This window comes from Mobula hypostoma, chromosome 29, assembly GCF_963921235.1.
Source record: "Mobula hypostoma chromosome 29, sMobHyp1.1, whole genome shotgun sequence".
In the NCBI taxonomy this organism is placed as follows: Eukaryota; Metazoa; Chordata; class Chondrichthyes; order Myliobatiformes; family Myliobatidae; genus Mobula; species Mobula hypostoma.
In genome coordinates this window covers 21303387-21328709 of record NC_086125.1, presented here as the reverse complement: position 1 = coordinate 21328709, position 25323 = coordinate 21303387, and the positions used below count along the sequence as shown (strand labels likewise).

The following is a 25323-nucleotide window of genomic DNA, read 5'->3' as shown; positions in this document are numbered from 1 at the left end:
AGTCTCGTTGCCGTCTGTTCTGAAATTGTTAGGTTCTGCGAAACGCAGAATCAAATATCGCTGTGATGATTGTACGCTCGTCCACACTACGCCGGATAATTTTGAAAACGAAGCTTTTTTTCTTCGTTTTGACCCTCCGTCCACCCCGAAAACGGAGATTTTCAGAAATGGTCTCCAGAGTGAATAAATCTGAAAACGCCTAATGTCCGTTGCAGTGTGTACAGGGTAACCGGAGCTTTTTAAAACCGCTGTCATAACGTGCCGGAACAAATGGTGGCAGCCCGGCATTTCATTGTTTTCTTCTTATTATTCTTATCCTTATTATTACTACCACTTTATTGGTTAGAGCGTACAATCATGTGTGGTACTCCTGGCACCAGCAAGCAAGCTGTTGTTAAGCATCACTTTATAATGGCCCCATCGTTAGGTTTCAGATGAAGGTTGATTGGGCACTAAGCATCTGGAATTGGGCATGTATTTTTTTTGTTGCTGTCAAGGCAACGGCTTAACACTCGCGTGTTTGATGGCTGTGGGTCTCTGAACTCGAGGGTTCAGAAGAATGTATTGCGGGGGTGGGGGAAGAGAGGGATGAATGTTATTGAGATCTGCCGAATGCTGAATGGCTTGGATAGAGTGGATGTGGAAAAGATATTTCCATTCATGGGAACATTTAGGATCTTGCGACATAGCCTCGGAATCAAGAGACGTTCCTTTTAGAATCAAGATGAGGAGGAATTTCTTCAGCCAGAAAGTGGTGAATCTGTGGAGTTTTTTGTTCCCACAGAGGGCTACGGCGGATAAGTAAATTAAAAAAAAAATAGAGATACAGTGCGGTACAGGCCCGTCTGGTTCAGTTTAAAGGGCCGAACCTTTAAACCAGAGATTAATAGGATCTCGATTGGTGAGGGGGTTACGGGGAGCAGGTGGTTGAAAAACATTTTCTTTAATGGCCGTAATTGAACATTAGAGCCGAGTCCATGGGTTGGACGGCCTCTTGTAATATCCTGAGGAAATTACAAGGTGAATCACCATATTGTCAGTTCGGACTTTGACACAAAGACTGGGATTTCCTTTGGCTCTTGCTGCGTGCTCTTTGGACTTTCTACGATCAGGTGCACTCAACCAACAGCACTGAGATGTACAAGGTAGATGGACCTTTGTTTTGAATAGCACTCCTCATTGCACTTGCCCAGACTAAATGCGGGAGGACGGTGCTCACCATCTCTACAAAGCGCGCTCCCTTCCTGCACCGTGCACTCACCTGAACAGCACCTGGCCCGCTATGACGTCAGCCCAGCGCTGAGCGACGGCCGAGGCGGCCAATGAGCCTTCGAGCGCTCCGCGGGACGGGCCAATAGGAGCGGAAAGCGGAAGGAGGCCAAGGCGCGACATGGCGACGCTGTCGGCGCGGTTGCTGGTGCTCCCCAGCCGGATGGCGCTGGCCGCCAGTGCCGCCGTTTACTGGCTCGCCGTCTACACGATGATCACCGTCGCCGGCGTCATGTTCGTGCTGAGGATGGCCTGGGTGGTCGTCAGGAAGCGAAGGCGGGCCTTCGAGTGGCGGGTGCGGGAGAGCCCTCCCGCCTGCCTGAACGACGCGTCGCTGGGGACTCATTGCTTCGTTCGGCTCAAGGTACCGTACCGACGTGGGGAACGGGGGCGGCGATCGCCGAATCGCCGTCTATCTGCCTCACATGCACCACTGCCCGATGGGAGTTGTAGTCCGCCCGCGCACGCGCACTGAACTCTGCCCTCCGGTCGCCCCTGGGGTCCAGCCCCGGCTGTTCGGCCCCTCCGTTTCTTACACACCCTCCGCGCCAAGGTTGATCTTACTCTTAAGTTACCCTGGGCGCTCCAGTTTCCTCCCCGTCACAAAGATTGTGAGGTTAATTAACCACTGTAAATTGTCTCTAGTGTGAGGATTTAATACACCAAACTGTGGACGATAATGATTCAACTGGGCGTGGCACCACACCTCGAGGCTCTTCTAGAACAGCGATCCCCAACCACCGGGCCGCAGAGCATGTGCTACCGGGCCGCGAGGGAACGATCTGAGTCAGCTGCACCTTTCTTCATTCCCTGTCACGCACTGTTGAACTTGAACATAGGGTTGCCAGCTGTCCCATATTTGCCAGGACATCCCGTATATTGGGCTAAATTGGTTTGTCCTGTATTTCCCCTGCTAAGGTAGAGCGTTCCTATGAAACCTTTCATGCTGAAATGGCGTGAAGCAAAGAAGCAATTACTATTAATTTATATGGGAAAAAATTTTGAGTTTTCCCAGACCCAAAAAATAACCTAACAAATCATACCAAATAACACAAAAAGCCGAAAATAAATAACACTGACATATAGTAAAAGCAGGAATGATATGATAAATACACAGCCTATATAAAGTAGAAATAATGTATGTACAGTATAGTCGGGAAGATGAAGGCAAAACCGATTTGTGAGGTAAAAAATCGGCACGTGTGCACAACACATGCGCACACAGGTGCCCGTGCAAGGCTTCATGGTCATGGTAGTCTTCCCTGGGGTAAAGTGTTCCAGGAGTTGACTGCTACCTTTGTCTCTTATTTGGGAGTGAGAAAGTTGGCAACCCTAACTGTAAAAGACATGTTGAGGTGAGTTTAACCCTACTTGAACACCTCCCCGCCTTCCCCCCGGTCGGCCGGTCTGCAAGAATATTGTCAATATTAAACCAGTCCGCGGTTGAAAAAAGGTTGGGGACCCCTGTTCTAGAAACACTATATGCTACGCAATCCTCTAGCCTTCGGACCACATCTGGCGAGACTGAATCATTCTGCAATGGGAAAGGAGTCCGCCAAGGCTGCATCCTTTCTCCACACCTTTTTAACATCTACACTGAGATGATCATGAGGCTGGCAATTCCAGACAACACTGGCATTAAAATAGGAGGAAGAACCACCAGTAACTTGAGATACGCAGATGACACAGCCCTACTAGCCACAACAGACGAAGATCTGCAAGCACTACTCAATAATGTTGCAAAAGTCTCTGCTGAATTTGGATTGCTGATAAATGGCAAAAAGACCAAAGTTATGGTGATAAGCAAAACTGCAATTCAAGCTGACATCTACATCGGAAACGACAAGATTGAACAAGTGTCCTCCTTTATATACCTTGGTGCAGATCTAAATGACACAAACGAATGCAGCGAGGAAATAAGGCGAAGGCTAGCAATGGCACGCACAAGCGCTACCAAACTCTGGAACATCTGGAAAGATAGAGCTGTGAGCACTGACACCAGGATACGCCTCCTCAGGAGTCTCGTCTGGCCAGTAACCCTATATGGCTGTGACACATGGACCCTCAAAGCAGCTGAAGAAAAGAAGTTGACAGCACTTGAGATGTGGACATACAGATGGATCCTCAGGGTATCATATTGAAAGGAGATCCAACAATTACATCCTTGAAAAGATTGGCACGAAACCAATACTTCTGGAAACCATTATCCAAAGGAAACCTCGCTATTCTGGACACATCTCAAGAGCTGATGACACACTGAAACGCACTGTGCTCGAAGGCAGAGTAGAAGGAACCCCCTCCCGAGGCAGACAGAGGACAACCTGGATCGCCAACATCAAGAAGTGGACCAGCCTCACCGCCAGAGATGCAAGAGGTTTGACTGCCGACGGATCGGAGCGGAAGAAAGTGGTCGCCGAGTATGGCACGTGATGATGATGTGAAGGTTCAAGGTGCATTTATCATCAAAGTATGCAGTATACAACTCCAAGATTCGTCTCCTCCAAACAGCCACGAAACAAAGAAGCCGTTCAAAGAAAAACATAAGCCACTCGCCCGCGCGCAAAAAATCGTGCAGATGGCAACAAGAACATTAAACCCAACCTTCCCTCATGCAAACAGCAACCCCGGTGTGCAAAAAAACCCCAAAAAAATCTCAAAAAAAGAATGGGTGAAAACACAGAGTATAAAGCACAAAAGTGAAAAAGGTCTAAGAGAATGAAATCACAGGCCCGGAGCTTCAGTAGCACCTTCTGACAGTATTGAGGGAGGGAGGGAGGGAGGGAGGGAGGGAGAGAGAGACCGCCCGGGTGCAGGGGAGCAGCAAGTGGGAGATACAGCACGTGCAAGCTCCTTCCTGTAGCAGCAGCGAGCAAGAGGCTGGCATGCGGCCTTCTGCACTCGCCTCGAAGCCTCAATCTTCCTCGGCGCTTTAATCAGCGAGAAATGGAGCTGATCACAGGTTCTTGTCTCGTTTTAAGCTGCTCGCCCTCTGGAATGTTCTCAGAGACAGCCAAGCACCAGATCGCCCAATCGATCTTCAAACAGGCTCTAACAGTACCTGAAACACATTTGAAATAAACAACGAAGACACAGAAGAAGTGAAAGGAACTGTTTTGTGGACTATCTGGAAGACGTCACCTGAGGTGTTGGTGTTTGCTGGCACCATCTTGGCTGAAGTCATAGAATCTGGGGAAAGATGTTGGGAATGTTGGAAGAGTAGAATAGTATTAATGAGCGCTTAAAGGTCAGAACGGATTTACTGGCTCAGAGAGCCAATGTCCAAGCCAAGTGGACTGCTACTTCCCTATATTAGTCATTCGGGAATCCAATCACCTTGGGCTCAAGTTTAATTCATTACCTATGTAACCCCCAGGTTCGGCTAGCGGCTTTCTCTAGGGAAAGACAGCTTCCGCCAGCCAAACTTGAGAAATCTTGTTTGGGTGGATGCTGCGTGATGTGTTCCCCTGTTGCAAATCAGTACCTCGAAATAGCAAACAGTACACAACATGCAATTAGACGATTGAGCTTTATAATTTTTAATTTGACTATAGGGTTAGTAAAGAAACAAAAAAAAAGTCCATTCTCATGAAACAGTCTATTTCGCAACGTTGGAACTCATGGTTTTCCCGTTTGGTTTGTTCTCCCTCGATTATCTCCCCGGGCGTCGACTCGCAACCCCATTCCAATTCCACTCCGTCCTGTAGTCTACGATTTCCCCGTTCTGGCAACTTCTCTCTCCATCTTCCGCTGAACGAAAGGCCGCGAATCCCTTCTCTCAGTCCCACAAGAAAGAAACAACATGCCTCTCATTGGATGGTACACATTCCAACGTCCTCGTTATCTCTAGTCATAACCCAAACATTACTGCTACAGAGAAACCATTACATTAACAGTGAAACCTTACAGCATGTTATACTCACACCTATAGGAATACAGGTAAGAGGGGAGTTACTTAGTTCCTTGAGCCTGTTCCGTCATTTAATGATCACTCATAAACATTGCTTTCTCCAATTATAAAACACTTTTCTAAGATTACAACCAAAATAGTGTACACATTTTCATTGTTCTTGCAGAAAAAAAATAGATATGCTTGTAAGGGAAGTATAGTAAAGATTCCCCAGGCTTGTTTCTACCGGTAGCACTCACATCGACAGTGATGAAATGCTTTGAGAGGTTGGACATGATTAGACTGAACTTCTGCCTCAGCAAGGACCTGGACCCATTTCAATTTGCCTATCACCACATGAGGTCAGCGGCAGACGCAATCTCAATGGCTCTTCACATGGCTTTAGACCACCTGGCCAACACAAACACCTATGTCAGGATGCTGTTCCATCGACTATAGCTCAATATTTAATACCATCATTCCCACAATCCTGATTGAGAAGTTGCAAAACCTGGGCCTCTGTACTTCCCTCTGTAATTGGACCCTCAACTTCCTAACCGGAAGACCACAATCTGTGCGGATTGGTGATAACATCTCCTCCTCACTGACGATCAACACTGGTGCACCTCTGGGGTGTGTGCTTAGCCCACTGCTCTACTCTCTATATACACATGACTGTGTGACTAGGCATAGCTCAAATACCATCTATAAATTTGCTGACAATACAACCATTGTTGGTAGAATCTCAGGTGGTGACAAGAGGGCGTACAGGAGTGAGATATGCCAACTAATGGAGTGGTGCCACAGCAACAACCTGGCACTCAATGTCAGTAAGACGAAAGAGCTGATTGTGAACTTCAGGAAGGGTAAGGTGAAGGAACACATACCAATCCTCACAGAGAGATCAGAAGTGGAGAGAGTGAGCAGCTTCAAGTTCCTGGGTGTCAAGATCTCTGAGGATCTAACCTGGTCCCAACATATCGATGTAGTTATAAAGAAGGCTATACTTCATTAGGAGTTTGAAGAGATTTGGCATGTCAACAAATACACTCAAAAACTTCTGTAGTTGTACCGAGAGCATTCTGACAGGCTGCATCACTCTCTGGTATGGAGGGGCTACTGCACAGGACCAAAAGAAGCTGCAGAGGGTTGTAAATCTAGTCAGCTCCACCTTGGGTACCAGCCTACAAAGTACCCAGGACTGCTTTAGGGAGCGGTGTCTCAGAAAGGCGGCATCTGTTATTAACAACCTCCAGCACCCAGGACATGCCCTTTTCTCACTGTTACCATCAGGTAGGAGATACAGAAGCCTGAAGACGCACACTCAGCGATTTAGGAACAGCTTCTTCCCCTCTGCCATCTGATTCCTAAATGGACATTGAATCTTTGGACTCTACCTCACTGTTTTTTAATATGCAGTATTTCTGGTTTTGCACGGTTTAAAAAAATCTATTCGGTATATGTTTACTTGTTTATTTATTATTATTTTTTTTATTTTAGTACTTTTTTCTCTGCTAGATTATGTATTGCATTGAACTGCTGCTGCTAAGTTAACAAATTTTATTCTGGTTCTTTTTCTTATGTTCCTATGAAGACTGTTGAGTTTAAAAAATATTGATAAGGGATATAAATTATAAAAATTGATCTGCCATTAATTGCTGCACATGGAAGAGATTTCCAAATTTCTGCTATTCTCTGTAGAGGCCTTGACTGTGTGAATCAAGACTTATTCTGTTGTAGATTATCAAAACATTGATAATCCTTCACCGCCTCCCACAAATGCTGCTCAAGCCACTGTATTCCTCTGGCAGACTGTTTACTCACTGACTACCTTCTCCATCGTTCGCTATCAGCAGAACCAATTATGCAAAGTGATTTTGAACCAAGCTTCTGGTTCAGAAACCTTATTCAAGGCATTTGAACTTTGGAGATTAGCATGAGATCTGTGGAAAATGGCATTTTTTACATCCACCTAGCAGGGCATATGGGATCTTTGTTCAAATTTAAAGAGTGCATGCTAGGACACAGTAAATGTATAGATTACCATAATTTAAATGATTGAAGATGGTAGTAATTCTGTTTGAAATGTATGGCAGTGGTGTTAAAAAGGGACGATCGTGTTATAGATGCATAGAGTCATAGGATAAAAACAGGCCTTTAGCCCAGTGCTGACCGCAGCATCCTGTAGTACCAGTTACCTGCATTTCCCCATAACCCTCAAAGCCCATCTCCACCATGTTATTATATAAATGCCTCTTTAATTGTGCCTGCCTTGTCCACTTCCTCTGGCAGCTCATTCCAGGGACTCACTACTGTCCATGTAACAAAGTTGCCTCTCAGGTCTCTTTGAAATATCTCCCCTCTTGTATCTATGCGCTCAAGTTTTGAACTCTCTAACTCAGTGAAGAAAGACTATGACCATCCAATTTGCCTTTAACCCTCATGATTTTATGAACATCTATGAGGTTACCTCTAATTCTTCTGTGCTCCAACAACCGTTGTCTGAGAGTGGCTAAGTTCTCAATGTTTTTTTTTCCTTCAGGATTCAGGGCTGCGGTTTCACTATGTTGTAGCTGGGGAGAGGAACAAGCAATTGATGTTGCTGCTACATGGCTTTCCAGAGATCTGGTAAATACTATCCTTTGACTTCTACTTAGCAGTTTCTTTTGTCAGTGGAGAGTTCCTCATGAATTAATTTGTAATGAAATCCAGGCTCTTATTTTTATATTTTAGTTTTGTCTTCCGTGAACGGGGTTGTATGTTTGCATGAGCTGAGCTTTAGTCGTGAGTCATCCAGTCAGGAGTTGGACGACTGCTTATCAGAGTGGTATTCATAAGAGAAAGGGACAGGAGTAAGCCGTCTGACCCATTGAGTCTGCTCTACCATTCAGTAAGATCATAACCCTTAATTCTCCTGCTATGCAAAAATCAATCTGACGATATCTAAGATATATTTAATGAGGTATCTTCATCTGCTTTCCTGGGTAGACCATTCCACAGGTTCACTGTTCTCTTAGAAAAACAATTTCTCCTCATCTCCGTACTAGATCTATACTTTATACTTCATTGTCGCCAAACAATTGATACTAGAAAGTACAATCATCATAGCGATATTTGATTCTGTGGTTCCTGCTCCCTGGATTACAAATCGATAGTAAATATTAAATTTTAAATTATGAATCATAAATAGAAAATAGAAAAATGGAAAGTAAGGTAGTACAAAAAAAACAAGATGCAGGTCCGGATATTTGGAAGGTATGGCCCAGATCTGGGTCAGGATCCGTTCAGCAGTCTTATCACAGTTGGAAAGAAGCTGTTCCCAAATCTGGCCGTATGAGTCCGTATTCCCCTTTCTATAAGATCCCTTCTCATTCTTCTGAATTCAGCAAGTATTGCCCCAGGCGACTCAATAGGTTAACCCCTTATCTCTGGAATCAGCCTCGCAAACCTCCTCCACACAGACTCCAAAGCTAGTATATCTTTCCTCAATTAAGGATGCTGTTTCTGTTGGTTGAATACTTGAAGATGGCTGTGCATTAGTTGATATTGTTGGGCCCCTGGCCTGCTGGTTAAAGCAAAGAATGAGCTTCACAAAGCAAATGTTTGTGTTATTTGATATGGTGATATAAGACTCATCCTGATGAATACCGCTCCCTTCGCAACACACAATGTGGGACTGGGTCCTGATGCAGGGTTTCAATAGACAGAGATGATTTCTCTCTTCCTATAGAGGCTGCATGACCCGCTGAGTTTCTACAGCTCCTTGTTGCTCCAGATTGCAGTGTCTTTATGTTTCTTGATTGTGTGGCCAAGGGACGATATAATACAACTATAACCCTGATGAATGGCGGAGAAGGCAAAAGGTGCCAACTGGTCATCTTTTTTTTATAGTGCCTACGTAATCACATCTGGTCTTACAACGTTTAAATATCTGTACTCCTCCAAGTTTGGCTTTTTGCCTGTCATTCCTGATTATAATTACTCCACCACTGGTGGTTTACCCTTTCTCTCCAGAGACCTCAAGTGTTGAATCCTCCCTCCTCACAATAAATCTCTCTTTCATTCTCTCGTAAGCTTCTTTCTTAATATTTCCTTATAATTTTAATATCAAATTTGATTATCAGAGTCTTCCCACACTGAGGTGTATTACTATATTAATATAACTGTATAAATCTCTTATTTGAAGAAAAGCAAGAATCACCTAAACATTAACAATCAACAAGGTGAAGCTAATTATATAGTTGTTTTGGTATTGCTATCAGTGGGAGCTTGCTGTGCATAAAGTTGGCTTCACATTACCGAAGTTTTGAAGACGTTTTTATTGCTTAAAGCAGTTTGGGGTAACATGAGGTGCAGAGTGACATTATGCCTTTGAATCTTTTTTTCTTTTTAACAGAATGGAGTCAAATGCTGGAGGAACTCAGCAGGTCAGACAGCATCTATAGAGAGGAATAAACAGTTGATGGTTTAGGCTGAGGCTCTTCATCAGAACTGGAATGGAAGGAGAAGTCAAATGCCGAGTTCCTCCAGCATTCTGTGTGTGTTTAACTCTGTAGAATCTCTTGTATAAAGAGAAATAACATGCCCTTTGTGGGAATGAGAGTGTTTGTAGATTCTTCAGTATGTTATTTTACGTGGCAGGCTCTGACGTGTTGCTGATGGGTTCCTGTCTCATTGCACTCTTTATGCCACAGGTATTCATGGCGTTACCAGCTGCGGGAGTTTAAAAGTGAATACCAAGTGGTGGCTGTGGACTTGCGTGGTTATGGGGATTCTGATGCTCCCACTGATCGAAGTGACTACAAAGTGGAGTGTTTGCTGGCTGATATCAGAGGCATTATTGAAGCTCTAGGTACCTACTGTTGCTGCCAAGAAATTGCTATTTTGCCTGTTTGCACTCTACACGGGGATTGTTCAGGACTCCTGAATCAAACTAGTGTTTGTGTGGAACTGTGTTACATGCAAACCTTTTTTCTTACAGGAAAAATGCTTTGAAGGCTGCAATTTCTTTTCAGAGTTTATTCATCCCAGGGTCAACATGGAGAATTAGGTTTAGTAGATCTCAGATGTATTAAAAATGCTCGCTGCTGACGTGGAGCCTAAAACTTGCAATCTGCAGTTTCGTGAGCAACCACGACCTAAAGCTGAGTTTGCTTATTAATTGCACCTTGCAGCCATGTGATCCAACGCACATTTGCATTCCCTGACGAGCAAAAGAAAACTGCAGGTACTGGGAATAATAAAAAGAAGATGGTGCTGGAAATACTCAAGTCAGACAACGTTTCTGACTTCTTCCCCCTTTCTTTCCAGTCCTGATGAAGGGACTTGGAGCGGAACACTGGCTCTTTATTCCTCTCCATAGACACTGCCTAATCTGCTGAGTTCCTCCAGGATTTTGTGTGTGATTCATTGGATTTCCAGCATCTGCAGAAACTGTTCTGTTTATGAATTGTGCAGAGACAAAGGCAGAATTGATTTTTCCAGTCAACGAACGAAAGTCCTTTCACTGGAACTCAACATATTATTGTTAATGGTGAACAGTGCCTGTCATACCTGTTACGTTCACTGCTAGAAATCCCTTAGGCTAATTCCTGGGATCAGCCAGTTGTCTGTCACGAGCAACTGAAAAAATTAGATCTATATTCTTCGGAGCTTTGAAGAACGAGGGGTGATCTTATTGAAACATATGGTCATATAAGATCATGATGGGACATAAATGGCCAGTTTTTGTAATGTTTCCATTAGGGGAGAATCTCGAACATGGTTACATTGTTACAAGATTAAGGGGTGGTCATTTAGAACTGAGCTGCTATAGACAGAAAAAATTTGCACAGAGCCTGGGGTTAACATAGAACATAGAATAATACAGCATATTACAGGCCCTTGGGCCCACAATGTTGTGCTGACCCTCAAACCCTGCCTCCCATAGAAACCCCCCACCTTAAATTCCTCCATATACCTGTCTAGTAGTCTCCCAAACTTCACTAGTGTATCTGCCTCCACCACTGACTCAGGCAGTGCATTCCACGCACCGACCACTCTCTGAGTGAAAAACCTTCCTCTAATATCCCCCTTGAACTTCCCACCCCTTTCCTTAAAGCCATGTCCTCTTGTATTGAGCAGTGGTGTCCTGGGTAAGAGGCGCTGGCTATCCACTCTATCTATTCCTCTTAGTATCTTGTACACCTCTATCATGTCTCCTCTCATCCTCCTCCTCTCCAAAGAGTAAAGCCCTAGCTCCCTTAATCTCTGATCATAATCCATACTCTCTAAACCAGGCAGCATCCTAGTAAATCTCCTCTGTACCCTTTCCAAAGCTTCCACATCCTTCCTATAGTGAGACGACCAGAACTGGACACAGTACTCCAAGTGTGGCCTAACCAGAGTTTTATAGAGCTGCATCATTACCTTCAGAATAAACTTCCTCTTTATTGCAAGTCACTCATCCTAGAACAAATGCTCCCTAATCCAAAGTTTTCATTACTGTTATACTATTTCTTATCTATTCCCCCCCCACCTCTCATTTACTCACTTAATCACAGGTACAATCTCGAATAGTTCCTTCCGTTCCAATGCACCGCCCAGCTACATGCCTATTAAAACCTAGACTAATCAGAGGACAATTTACAATGACCAACTAACTAACCACTGTGTCTTTGGACAGTGGGAGGAAAGGGAAGCACCTGGAAGAGACCCACATGCTCATGGAAAAGATGTACAAACTTCTTACAGACGGTGTCGGAACTGAACTGCCAACTCTAACACCCTGAGCTGCAGTAGCGTCACGCTAACACGCTGTGCTTCTGTAGCACCCTGTACACGTACAAAGACAAGTTTCCATCCTGGAGTTCGATGAAACCTTTGCTAGTATCCAGGCATGCTCACTTTCGTTCACTTTATCAACAGTTTGTGCCTCGGACCAGTTGAGTCTGTTGCAGATTTTTACTGCTCAGTACCAACCTGTAGGGGTCCCCTTTATCTCACTCTGCATGCTCATCCAATTCCCGCCCCCCATCTCTCTCTGCTGTGCTACAGAACAATATCCTGCTATGAATTTGCTATTCCCTACCATAGGTGCGTAGGACAGTGGTAAATTTATAGAATTGTCTGCCCGGAGAGTTGAGGAGAGACTATATGATTGTGAGCCATTTAATGAAGAAGTGGATAAATCTTTCAAAGACCAGGAAATGGAGGTTTATGGGGAACTGGAACAATGAAGAAGGTAAACCCCAGGGTAGACCAACCATGATTATATTAAATAACAGGACAGGCTTGAGGAACTGAGCAGGTTAATCCTGTTTTTTACAGATCTGCTGATGTTAGCACCATTCTATTGCATCTCAGAGAGCTGCCAAGAGCCCCAAGGAAAGCCCAATGGGAAGAGAATTATAGCATCTTCATCTGTGTGCACAGAGGTAAAGATGTTTGGAAGCTGCTTGGAATATGGCCGTTTCTGAGTTCTACTGGTTCCGTGTGTGACGAAAAACTAAGTTATCAGAAGATTGAGGCTGATGAGAGAGATAAGGGAGACAATGGAGAAACATTCAAAATGCTAATAAGAGAGGAGAGAGAGATTAACGAGAAAGAAACACATTTCAGATATTGACAGACCGATTGCTTTGAACCTGAACTGTTTGAAGTTTGATGGACAGGCGATACCCCAGCAGGGGGATAAAAAGAACAGGTTCGCTAAAGCACGACACACACCATGAGATCACGAGATAACGAGACCCTGGAAGAGCGGTGTGCCCCCATAAGTTGGTGGGGGTTTGGAGGTCTGGTCGTGGGAACCGACCATAGACGCACAGGGTGAAAAGGTACGATCGGCGGGAACCTGGTGTGTGTGTCCGCCCTTGCCTGGGTGCCGGGTTCACCGTGGAAGAACGGTTGTATCCGGAACAGAGGGGTCACAGTCGGTGACCACAGAAGACATTAAAAGGGTTCACCCGAAAGCTAACTGCGAAGAACATCAAAGGTCTGTTTGAATCGAAATTTGCATTCTCTCTCTTTCTCTCCAACGGCACAACAGCGATTACTGCGAACTGACCTAAGCTGAACTGAACTCTGCGTCACTTGAGACTGATCATTTTACCCCTAGACTGCGATAGAGCTTGATTGATTCCTATTGCCCTAGTTCTGTTTACATGTATGTTTTATCATTGCTAACCTGTTGTATTTATATCCTTACGATTAGAGTACTGTGTTACTTATTTCTTTAATAAAACTTCATCACCTTCTGTTAAACCAGACTCCAACTAAGTGGTCCATTTCTGCTGGTTTGGCAACCCAGTTACGGGGTACGTAACACATGGAAATATCTCACCAGTCCAGGAACAGGATATGTAAAGAACTTTGTTGGATCTCCTGTTTCTTGATCCCTATGTGAGATTGTCTGGGTTTTATATTATCAAGTGCAGGCTTTTGACCCTGATGTTGGATATATTCACAATGAGCAATATCTATAATGGATTGACATCTCAACATGGTCTAACTGATTATGCTATTTTGTTGTGCTTTCAGGACATAATAGCTGCATTCTCATTGGACATGACTGGGGAGGTATCTTAGCTTGGTGTTTCGCTATTAACAACCCAGAGATGGTGGAGAAATTGATCATCCTGAATGCACCACATCCAACATCATTCCATCGTGAGTCAAAAACAACTGTTTGTTTCCAGGAGAGATGGGAGGACCAACAGCTATCTAAGGAATGGATTGAGAAGGTAAATTAATACGGACTGAATTACCTTCTCAGTCCATACCTTAAATAGCTGGTCCAGCAATGGGGTGGAACAAGAAGGGACAGTAAAATACACAGCCAGTTTATTCTTCTTCAAAATGCTCCCAAGATAATACAAGAAATTGTTGAACTGTGTTTGGATATTAGGTGATTTTCTGCTAACTTTTGCTACAAACTGGTGTTTCACATTCATGATTTCAATAAACATTTTTCTTTTGCCTTGCAGTGTTGGTGATGACAATTCATACCTGCAAGATAGTTACATTTACAATTGATTCCTTAATAGCTGTAGTGCAGGGGGTAGCAATCTAGCTCAGAACAGATTTTGGTTCAAGGCTCACTTCAGAAACTTTGAGCATTGTGTCTCGGCTGGTAATTTAAGCCAGTATTGCTGGACAGCCAGAATCAGGACAAGATCAGGTTTAATAGACAATAGACAATAAGTGCAGGAGTAGGCCATTCGGCCCTTCGAGCCAGCGCCGCCATTCACTGTGATCATGGCTGATCATCTACTATCAGTATTTTCAATCCATGTCAGTGCTCTGCCCCCAATACCATGTGCCCTAATTTTGTCCACTAATCTCCTATGTGGGACTTTATCAAAGGCTTTCTGAAAGTCCAGGTACACTACATCCACTGGCTCTCCCTTGTCCATTTTCATAGTTACATCCTCAAAAAATTCCAGGAGATTAGTCAAGCACGATTTCCCCTTCGTAAATCCATGCTGACTCGGACCGATCCTGTTACTGCTATCCAGATGTGTCGTAATTTCATCTTTTATAATTGACTCCAGCATCTTTCCCACCACCGACGTCAGGCTAACTGGTCTATAATTCCCTGACATTTGCCGTGAAATCTGTTGTTGTTTTGCGGCAGCAGTACAATGCAATGCATAGAAACTTATATAAAAAATTAATTAAATAGTGCAAGAAGAGAGCAAACAGTAGAGAGTAGTGTTCAGAGATTGGTTTATTGTCCGTTCAGAAATCCGATGGTGGAAGGGAAGAAACTGTTCCTAAAATGTTGAGTGTGTGTTTTCAGGCTCCTGAAGTATCCTAAGTGTCATGAAAGCATGACTGCCCTCGGCTTACCTGGGTGGATGTAGAATATTCTGTGGCACTGTTCTGAAAAGGAGCTGTTTTTTCTAATGTCAAGGCTAATATCTATCTCCCTGCCATCAGCTGCCCGGTCATTATCATGCTGCTCTCCATAGGATCGTTCTCTGTGCTCAGTCGCTGTCACATGTGCTACATAATGACTACACTTCATGTGTATGCCTTTGAGAGTCAACCTTTTTTGAAGTCCTGATGGAAAGCTCTCTAATGCCAATTCTTATTTTGAACTCTTAGTGACAGTTCATAGGATCACAGAAATTTATGGCACGGGGAGACAATTTGACGCACCATGTTTTATACTAGAGCTGCAGTCGAAACCCTCCAAACCACATCAAATGCGATAGCCTCAGTAGCTGGATATTTGAGAATAACATTAGATTCCTGGTTTGTTTTTTCTCACCTCTCTTTACATTATTGCCTTCTGTTATACCCACTGGTGGTAGAATCTTCAAAGGAAGGCCAACTATAGAACAAGGAACTGAAGGCAGTTTGGCTCTTTCGCTGGGTCAGTCTTTATGTGGATGCTACTTTACATCTGCTTCAGGACCTCAGTAGGACTTGGAAGTAGGAAATGGCCTACTTTAGCTAACATTCATCAGTGCTAGATGTACGACAGCGTTCTGAATTGACAATACAGAATCGAAGCACTTTGAGATATTTCCGAGCGGTTTTAAAATGGAGTGCAAGTTTATGTCACGGAGTCATATTGTGTGGAAACAAGCCCTACAGCCACGAGGACCAAGATTCCCACCGTAGCCTGCATTTGGCCCACATCCCTCAAAAACCTTTCCTGCCCGAGTGTCTTTTAAATGTTGGCAACATAGCTGCCTCAACCATTTCCTCCAGCAGTTTATTCCCATTTGCTTACCTCTCTCTGGGTGAAAAGGTAAGCTGCTAGATTCCTATTAAATCTTCCCCCCCCCCCCCACCTTAAAGCTATGACCTCTAGTTTTTGATTCCCCAACCATTGTCTTTTCAGATTGGTTTTAGCTAAGCCAACACAGTTAACATCAAACAGAAATATGTATTGTGAAATTCTGTTTTGTTTTTGAGTAGCAGGTAATATAAGTTGACATTCTTTGATTCAGGCTACCTCTGGAAACAGCCTTCCCAGCTTCTGAAATCCAGCTATGTGTTCTCCTTCCAAATACCAAAACTTCCAGAATTGTTCATGCAAATGGATGATTTTAAGGTACACAATTCTCCTTCTTTGTCAGCATTTACTTACTGTTTACTCTTTGACATGTTCTATCAAATCTTTCCTAATATCAGACTCAGCAGTCCTGTGAATGACAGAGCCTGCTAAAGACCAGTAAATGTGAAACTGCAAGAAAGGCTTGCGGTATTATCCAATGATAATATTCAGGAAAAGGAAATCTGAGTTGCTGTGGGGGGGGGGAATTGTAGGGTTATGCAGAGAGCTGTTGGGAGGAGGCAGAACCCCAGTTGAAAAGCTGTTGCGAAGAATGAGTACAGATACTGTGCTGTAGAACAGGGGTCCCCAACCTTTCTTGCACCGTGGACCGGTTTACTATTGACAATATTCTTGCGGACCGGCCGACCGGGGGTGGGGGGGGGGGTGGTGTTCAAGTAGGGTTAAACTCATCTCAACATGTCTTTTACAGTTAGGGTTGCCAACTTTCTCACTCCCAAATAAGGGACAAAATTAGCAGTCAAATCCCTGGGCACGTTCACCCAGGAAAGACTACCATGACCATGAAGCCTTGCGCGGGCACCTGTGTGCGCGTGCGTGTACGTGCCAACTCTTTTCCCCCACGAATCGGTTTTGCCTTCATCTTCCCAACTATACTGTACATACATTATTTCTACTTTATATAGGCTATGTATTTATCATATCATTCCTGTTTTTACTATATGGTAGTGTTATTTTAGGTTTTATGTGTTATTTGGTATGATTTGTTAGGTTATTTTTTTTGGGTCTGGGAATGCTCAAAATGTTTTACCATATAAATTAATGGTAATTGCTTCTTCGCTTTACGCCATTTCAGCACGAAAGGTTTCATAGGAACACTCTACCTTAGCGGGGGAAATACGGGACAAGGGTAGTCCCGTATGGGACAAACCAATTTAGCCCAATATACGGGATGTCCCAGCTAATACGGGACATTTGGCAACCCCATGTTCAAGTTCAACAGTGCGTGACAGGGAATGAGGAAAGGTGCAGCTGACTCATATCGTTTCCTCATGGCCCGGTAGCACATGGTGGGTGGGGACTGCTGTTGTAGAATGTTTTCTCTTCCACATGCAATCATTTTCAAGCAAGTGTCAATAGACTCCAATCAGAGATCAAATTTGGCCCATCTGCTTGTGTGGTCCCTCCCAAGGTCACTGAGTCCATTTAGAACTCTTTCCCCTTGCTACCTCCGCTGAGTCCTGCTAACAGCACAAGGTAGGAAAGCAAGTCAACTGCTTTGCCGCTTGCAACACACACAGAACGCTGGGTCTCGGCCTGAAGTGTCGACTGCGCTCTTCCGCAGACGCTGCCTGGCCTGCTGAGTGGCCAGCGTTTTGTGTGTGTTGCTTGGATTTCCAGCATTTGCAGATTTTCTCTTGTTTGTGATTCATTTACTGTGTGTCTCAGTGACAGGGTTTTAAATTTCTTTTGTCGGCTATGTTTTGATAATTTCATATTATGTACTTTTGTTCTCCAGTTGCTCAAAATTGCTTAACGCTTACCAATACATCAATTTTTTTAGAGCCTGAGGAATGTTTATATGAGTAAAAAATTTGGAATCCAAAACAAAAATAGTAGATTGACTGAGGAAGAGTTGGAGGCCTATGTTTACAGTTTTTCTCGGCCTGGAGCACTGGTGGGCCCCTGCAACTACTACAGGAATGTTTTCAGGTAGGGCATTCGTTGATAATTAGACTTTTAATTCCTTTCCCCCTTCCTATGTGCCTCAGTTTGATTTAGTTCTGCTGTGGTTCATATCCTTGCTGTTTGAATTGTTGTTCATTTTCATTGATTATATATTGAATATAAGACAATAATCTTTTTTGTTACCCAAGTAGACAATAAGGTCACTTCCTCCATGTTCCTTTGCTCAACTACTTTTTCTCTCATTTTTTTCCATCGTTCATTTCCTTTTCACTCTTTCACCTCAGTCTTGACCTCTTTTTGCTCTCTCTCTTGCACTCCCACTCTCTCTCACTTGACTTTCTCTCTCTCCTTCTCGCTGTCTCTCTCTCTCTGTGTCTCTCTCCCTCTCTCTCTCTCTCTCCCTCTCTCACCCTCTTTCTTTCACTTTGTGGCCCCCCTCACTGGGCTCGTCTGCAAACTTGGCTCGTTAGCCGGCTCTGCTAATCGCCACAGGACTCAGCGGTGACTCACCTTTTATAAACAATATACGTCTAAGGTCAGTATAATTTGGGGTTCAACTAAACAAAGTTGGGATGTTCCGACTAAAGGAACCCCGATTTGAATGAATGCTATGTAAATATTGCCCATACACAGTTATCAGTCGGCAAGAAATAACAGATTGTACACCGCATAAAATTATAAAAATATATTTACAGATTTCAGCTTTATTGAACAGTTAGTGGAAAGAGAGGAAAAAAGGCCCATTACAGTTAAACCAGTCCAATGTACACATAAAGTTGGAGCTCATCCTGCAGTTGTCTTAGTTCATGAACTGGACCTGCAGTCTGCGTGAAAGCACGCACCACATTCTGAACTTTGCTCGAAATCCATCTGGAACAAATGGGCTCTCCCTTGGGAGTACTGGACCTTCCTCCTTGCAGCCATTCATCTGCACAAAGAGTCAACCTGTTCAGCAGCTTTGAGTGTCCTGTAGACTCAGACCCCAAGATCCCTCTGATCCTTCACACTGCCAAGAGTCTTACCATTAATACTATATTCTGTCTTCAAATTTGAGCTACCAAAATGAACCACTTCACACTTACCTGGGTTGAACTCCATCTGCCACTTCTCAGCCCAGTTTTGCATCCTATCGATGTCCCGCTGTAACCTCACACTATCCATAACACCCCCAACCTTTGTTACACTTCACTCGCAGGTGGAAGGCATTACACTTTGAAATTGGAGAATTGATTTTTTATAAACTGCTTCAGTTCCTGCAGTCAGTCTAGATACTAGGTTTTCTATTTACCTAGTTCATTTGTTTCACAGTTGGGCCTCATTCTCTCAGATTCCCTGGAAGACTTGTCTGAGTTAATTCTTTCCTTGTCTTTGCTCTTTGCCCAACTAGTTGATTTTCAAAACAGTAGGTGTTCAAATTTTCAGCCAGTTGTCTATATAGAATAAAAGCTTAAAAAAGGTCTGAGTTAGGATGAAGTGCAAACAACCTTCAGGAAGGTGAACCCACGAAAAGCACCTGGCCCAGATGGGGTACCTGACCTGTGCTGATGAACTGGCAGGGAGGGGGTTCACTGAGATCTTTAACCTCTCACTTCGGCAGTCTGAGGTACACATCTGCTTCAATTATACCGGCGCCTAAGGAGAACGTGGTAACCTGCTTCGATGACTATTGTCCAGTAGTACGTTCATCCACTGTGGTGAAGTGCTTTGAAAGGTTAGTGATTAAACATATCAACTCCTTCCTGAGAAATGATTTGGATTCGCTCCAGTTTGCCTACTGGAGCAACAGGTCCACAGCGGATGTCACCTCACTGGCTCTTCCCTCAACCCTGGAACATCTAGACAGTAAAGATGCATACATCAGGATGCTCTTCATCGACTACCGCTCAGCATTCAATATCATCATCTCCTCAAATCTAACCAATAAGCTCCAAGTCACTGGCCTGAATACCCTTGTGCAGCTGGACCCTCGCTTTCCTCACTTGTACGCCCCAGTCAGGTCAGATAGGCAACAACTCCTCCTCCACAGTCTCCATCAGCACTGTTGCACCGCAGGGCTGTGTGTTTAGCCCCCTGCTTTACTCACTTCACACTTATAACTGTGTGGCCAAGCACAGCTCCAATGCCATACTCAAGTTTGCTGATGACACCACTGTCATAGGCAAAATCAAAGGTGGTGATGAACCAGCATATTGGAGGGAGATTGAAAATCTGGCTGAGTGGTGTCACAACGACCTCTCACTAAATGTCAGCAAGACTAGGGACTTCAGGAGAAGGAAGCCAGAGGTCCATGAACCGTCCTCATTAGAGGTGGAGAGAGTCAGTAACTTTAAATTCCTCGCTGTTAGTTTTCGAGAGGACCTGTCCTGGGCCCAGCATGTTTGTGGAATTACGAAGAAATCACGGAAGCGTCTCTACTTCCTTAGAGTTTGCAAAGATGTCATGCCAAATCTAAAACTTTGACAAACTGCTATTGATGTGTAGTGGACAGCATATTAACTGGCTGCATCACAGCCTGGTATAGAAACAGCAATACCCTTGAACAGAAAATCCTACAAAAAGTAATGGATACCACCCAGTCCATCACGGGTAAAGGCCTCCCCATTGTTGACACGAAATGCTGTCGCAGAAAAGCAGCATCCGTTGTCGGGAACCCCCCACGACCCAGGACATGCTCTCTTGTCACTGCTGCCAGCAGGAAGAAGGTGTTGGAGCTTCAGGACTTGCAGCCCCAAGTTCAGGAGCAGTTATAACCCTCAACTTTCAACCGCTTGATCCAAAGGGAATAACTTCACTCAACTTCACTTGCCCCATCATTGAAATGTTCCCACAACCTATGGACTCAGTTTCAAGTACTCTTCATCTCAAGTTCTTGATATTTATTGTTTATTATTTATTATTATTATTTCTTTATTTTTGAATTTGCACAGTTTGTTGTCTTCTGCACACTGGTTGAATGCCCAAGTTGATGTGGTTTTCATTGATTCTGCAATGGTTATTATTCTATGGACCTGTTGAGTGTGCCCACAATAAAATAATAATCTTAGAGTTGTAGATGGTGACATATATGTACTTTAATAATAACTTTACTTTGAACTTTGAATTGTTTAGCTTGGGAAAGGATTAAGTTGTGTCTAGATTTACAGAATGAATGGTCACAGTTCCTGGTTGGTGATTTCACTTGGATGTGATTATACACATGGAAGAATTGCATTCTTACCAATCGAGCAAAGTTGGTCATTGCTGACTGGATGTATTTGCTTCTTTTGCAACAGCTACTCATCAAAGTCCCACAATGTGATGGCACCCACCCTGGTAATTTGGGGAGACAAGGATCTTGCCCTAGAAGTTGGCCTGACTGCCTACATGGAACAGTACGTACACAATGTGTTCCAACTGAAGTTCGTGCCAGGGGCCAGCCACTGGGTCCAACAAGACCAACCCGATGTGGTCAACAAATTCATCTGGACATTCTTGAAAGAAAGCAACAAGTAGATCTGAATGCAAGGGAGTGCATGCCACATCTTCACTGGGGTGAAATTATAGATTAATGCTTTTACTACTTCTAATAACAGAAAAGAATAGCACAAACGTATCTGTAAAAATGTTTTTATAATTTTGTAATTAAATATTGTTAAAGACTGAGCTTTATAATGGCACAAGGCTCCAGTCCCCAGATGTATAACAAGAACTTGGGCTATTGTGTTATACCACTGCTACTCTTCATCTACAGTATCTTGGGCAAAAGAGGACAACAAAACAAAACTACGACAAACATTGAATGTGTACAGCATCTGGGAGGAAATGGATGCAGTCTGAATACTGAATAGAAATGGTAATCTTTTACTCACTTTTGGTGGGATGAAAATTAACGTAAGGTTCAGCAATGATTGCTTTGGTGTCAGTAGTGTCTCCAGGGATTAAATTATCAGAAAGTGTGGAACAATCTCATCCTGGTTAACTGATTTCTAAATATTACGCAAAACTCTCCTGGGAACGGGTACTGCTCAGACGAGAGCCTTTTGGGGCTGAGATGGCAGGCAAAGGGGAGGAGGGGAATGGTTGCTGACCGCAGTGGCTACGCGTGGGCAGTGCTGGGTGACCAGTGACCTGGAAGGGGGAGTGCTTATGTGGTGTAACCAGTCAATGGAAGCAAGTGGCAATGGATGGATAGTGCTTGGGGAGGGACAATATTGAATGTCCAATATATTAGATGGAGTAAGGCTGAGTGACTAGCATTTTGACCCACTCGTTAAGATAAAGGAATTAATAAAGAAGGTGCTGTGCTCAATCAGATAGCTTCTGAAAATTCACGGTTAGGTAGAGTTTTACATATATATTTTGCACACTGGGAAGTGTTGGGAACTAAGGCTGAAGTAGGCTTTTAACTGTTCATTTTTAATTCAATCTAATTATGGTTTTATTGTAATCCTGCAAACATTTTTTTTTGAAGCAGTGATTGCAGGAATCTGTAAGAGTGTAGCAAACTAGAGGATTTTTTTAAATCTGTGCTTGCACCAGCATATACCTTTAGTTTGAAGCAGTTTACTTAAGAGTGTAGACTCTGTGCCATAGTTGGGATAAAATTTAATCGCACATTTACACAACACCTTTCCTGTCCCTGACACATCCGATTGTACTATACTTGAAACTTTAAGTATATGCAAAAGTGTAATTGTACGAAAAGCTGTGCTAGTGCTCACACAGCAAGATCCCAAAACAACTGTCATAAGAACATTAAAAAATATATTGGTTTATTATTGTCACATGTACAGATACAGTGAAAGCTTATCTAGCGTTCTGATCAAATCATTACTTAACGCTTTGGGCTTGAGTAAGGTAAAACAATAACAATGCAGAATTAAGTGTAAAAGCGACTGGGAGAATGCAGGGCAGGTAAGTAGGAAAGCGCAGAATCGTAACTAGGTAGATTGTGAGGTCAAGGTGGCAAGACCGAAGCTGTCCACGTTCCTGGTGGTACGTACTCCCAGGCTTTTGCCGAATGGGAGAGGGGAGAAGAGGGAATGCCCTGTGTGGGCAGGGTCTTTGATTATGCTGGCTGCTTGACTTGAGACAGTGAGAAGTATAGACAGATAGAGGGGCGGCTGATTTCTGTGATGTGCTGAGCGGTGTCCCCAGCTCTCTGCAGTTTCTTGTAGAGCAGTTGCCGTCATGCATGCAAGCAGAGTAGGAATAAGAGTATGGTGATTGTCACACCTGCTTTACAAACCATTTTCCTGCACTATCCCCATATCTCTTAATATCCAAATATCTGTTAATCTGACAACCAAATGACTTGAGCCTTCAAGGCCTTCTTCGGTAGAGAATTACCAAGGTTTACCATCATCTGCACGAAGAAATTTCTCCTCACTTCAGTCCTAGTTGGCCTCCCCTCATCCGGCAACTGTGACTCCTGTTTCTGCAGTCATCAGCTGGTACTTGTGGAGGGAGATGGACAGTTGACGATGGATGTTGAGGCTCTCCACAGATGCTGCCTGACCTGCTGAGTTCCTCCAGCAGTTTGTTTTTTCTCCAGATGCTAGCATTTGCAGTCTCTTCTGTCTCCCATTATCTTCAAGGCCTTCCATTGTCGTAACAGACACTGTAAGCTCCCACCTTCCCCTCCTATTATCATCGGGCTCACCAGTCGTAATCAGATCATCTGTTTTAGTGATTTTGAATTGGTCAGGTCTTTTGGAGTGTTCCCCTGCTTTTCTTTGAGTGATGCAGCAAGGTGATTTGAGTTACATCCATGAAGCCAGATAAGGCTTCAGTTTACTGTCTGCTCTGCAAAAAAATGGCATTTCTGCCAGTGCAGTCAGTGCTGGATATATCAGCCTAGACTATGTATTCAGATGTCTCTAGTGGACACTGCGATCTACTGACTACCAAAGAGTGATATGTTAAGTGGACAGTGGGGAGGACGTACAGGAGTTAAAATAGTTTGATCATATTTCCAAACTGAGTGGAATTACCCTCAAGTGCATCAAATAGCACTTCTCTACTTCCGTGCTTTTCTGCAAAAAGTGATTAGCCATGAGGTAACATTTAGATGTCTATTTAGAGTCTCTGTAAAATAAACTCAGTGAGAATAGAAAGGAAGCGATAAGTTTGGTTGTTGGAGTTGTGCAAAAAGGCAGCGTTTGTGAAATAGTGACAATATGAGTTACAGCTACTCTTGGAGTAACTTTCGTTCATAGGGTTTATATGTCTCCAGAACTTGTACACTCAAAGATTTTATTACTTAGTCCAATCTTGAAATTAATCATAGTGGCGATAACTAAACACATGTATTGGGATATGAAGTGACATTGGTGTTGACTTACCTGGTATCAACTTTTAAGTATCATCTATACTAGTGGGATGGGTTTGTTGAACAGTGTAGTTTTTAAAATGTAAACTGTAAAATCTGATATATAGCAAAATTGGCTGAAACTATTTGATGCCTCTGATCTGGCAACTTCCTGCACTGTCCTACCATTCAGCAGCCTCTGTGGTTGAATATATTGATCGCTATCAGGGGAATTGCTGCTCTCGAGAGGTCTCACACACATGAGATTTCAGATTTTAAAGTATTGCCATTTCTCTTTTCCCTCTTTTCCATGCTTTAATATCATTTCTCTGTTGGCTGGTGTTGTTTGCAATATTGCGTGCCTGGAGTTTCACTGTTTGCAATATTGCATGTCTGGAGTTTCACTGTTTGCAATATTGCGTGTCTGGAGTTTCACTGCAATATTGCGTGCCTGGAGTTTCACTGTTTGCAATATTGCGTGCCTGGAGTTTCACTGTTTGCAATATTGTGTGCCTGGAGTTTCACTGTTTGCAATATTGTGTGCCTGGAGTTTCACTGTTTGCAATATTGCGTGCCTGGAGTTTCACTGTTTGCAATATTGTGTGCCTGGAGTTTCACTGTTGCCTCTGTTCTCTTGTTCAGCCTGTGTCCCCCACCCCTGTAAATGGTGCCCCATCACAAATTACTATGACATCAGCAGTTTTAGAACTTCCTGACTGCTTTGCCACTCCTCATTTTGAATCTGCCTTAAGATGTTAAGCCTAAAACTGTCTAGACTTCCAAGCAAAGGGAAAAGATCCTGCTGAACTGCTTAAGAGATCCGGGGTATTTCCAGTCCTAACCCATAATTAACACCCAACTAGTATTGTTTAATTATCAGACGATTTCTTATTAATGCATCAACCGAATGGAATTATGACAGACAAATTAGATCCTACCTGCTGCAGACCAGATTTTTTAAAATTGCTTGTTATGATAACAAACATCTTCCATTGTTTAGGATCATTTCTACATTACATTGGACAGATATGTTTCTGAATTTGATGTATATTTTGTGGGAGGTGGGGAAGTGGTTAAAAAAAATGACATCCGTTGTGCCTGTATAATTCCCCTCACCTCTCTCTACTCTGTATCACCAGCTAAAGGTTTTGCATAGAGTTCATTTGTCTGTGATATATAAGG

The 25323-nt window shown here is 43.5% G+C and overlaps 1 protein-coding gene across 1 annotated transcript; it reads left to right on the top strand.

Moving 5' to 3' along the window:
• Window positions 1-1094: 1094 nt before the first annotated feature.
• On the top strand, window positions 1095-23920 carry LOC134339418 (epoxide hydrolase 4-like). Its single transcript, XM_063035895.1, has 7 exons — window positions 1095-1633; window positions 7698-7783; window positions 9850-10007; window positions 13676-13804; window positions 16099-16202; window positions 17728-17876; window positions 21125-23920. Exons 1-7 carry the CDS (start codon window positions 1391-1393, stop codon window positions 21342-21344), a joined length of 1089 nt encoding a protein of 362 aa, XP_062891965.1. The 5' UTR covers window positions 1095-1390; the 3' UTR covers window positions 21345-23920.
• Window positions 23921-25323: the final 1403 nt, after the last annotated feature.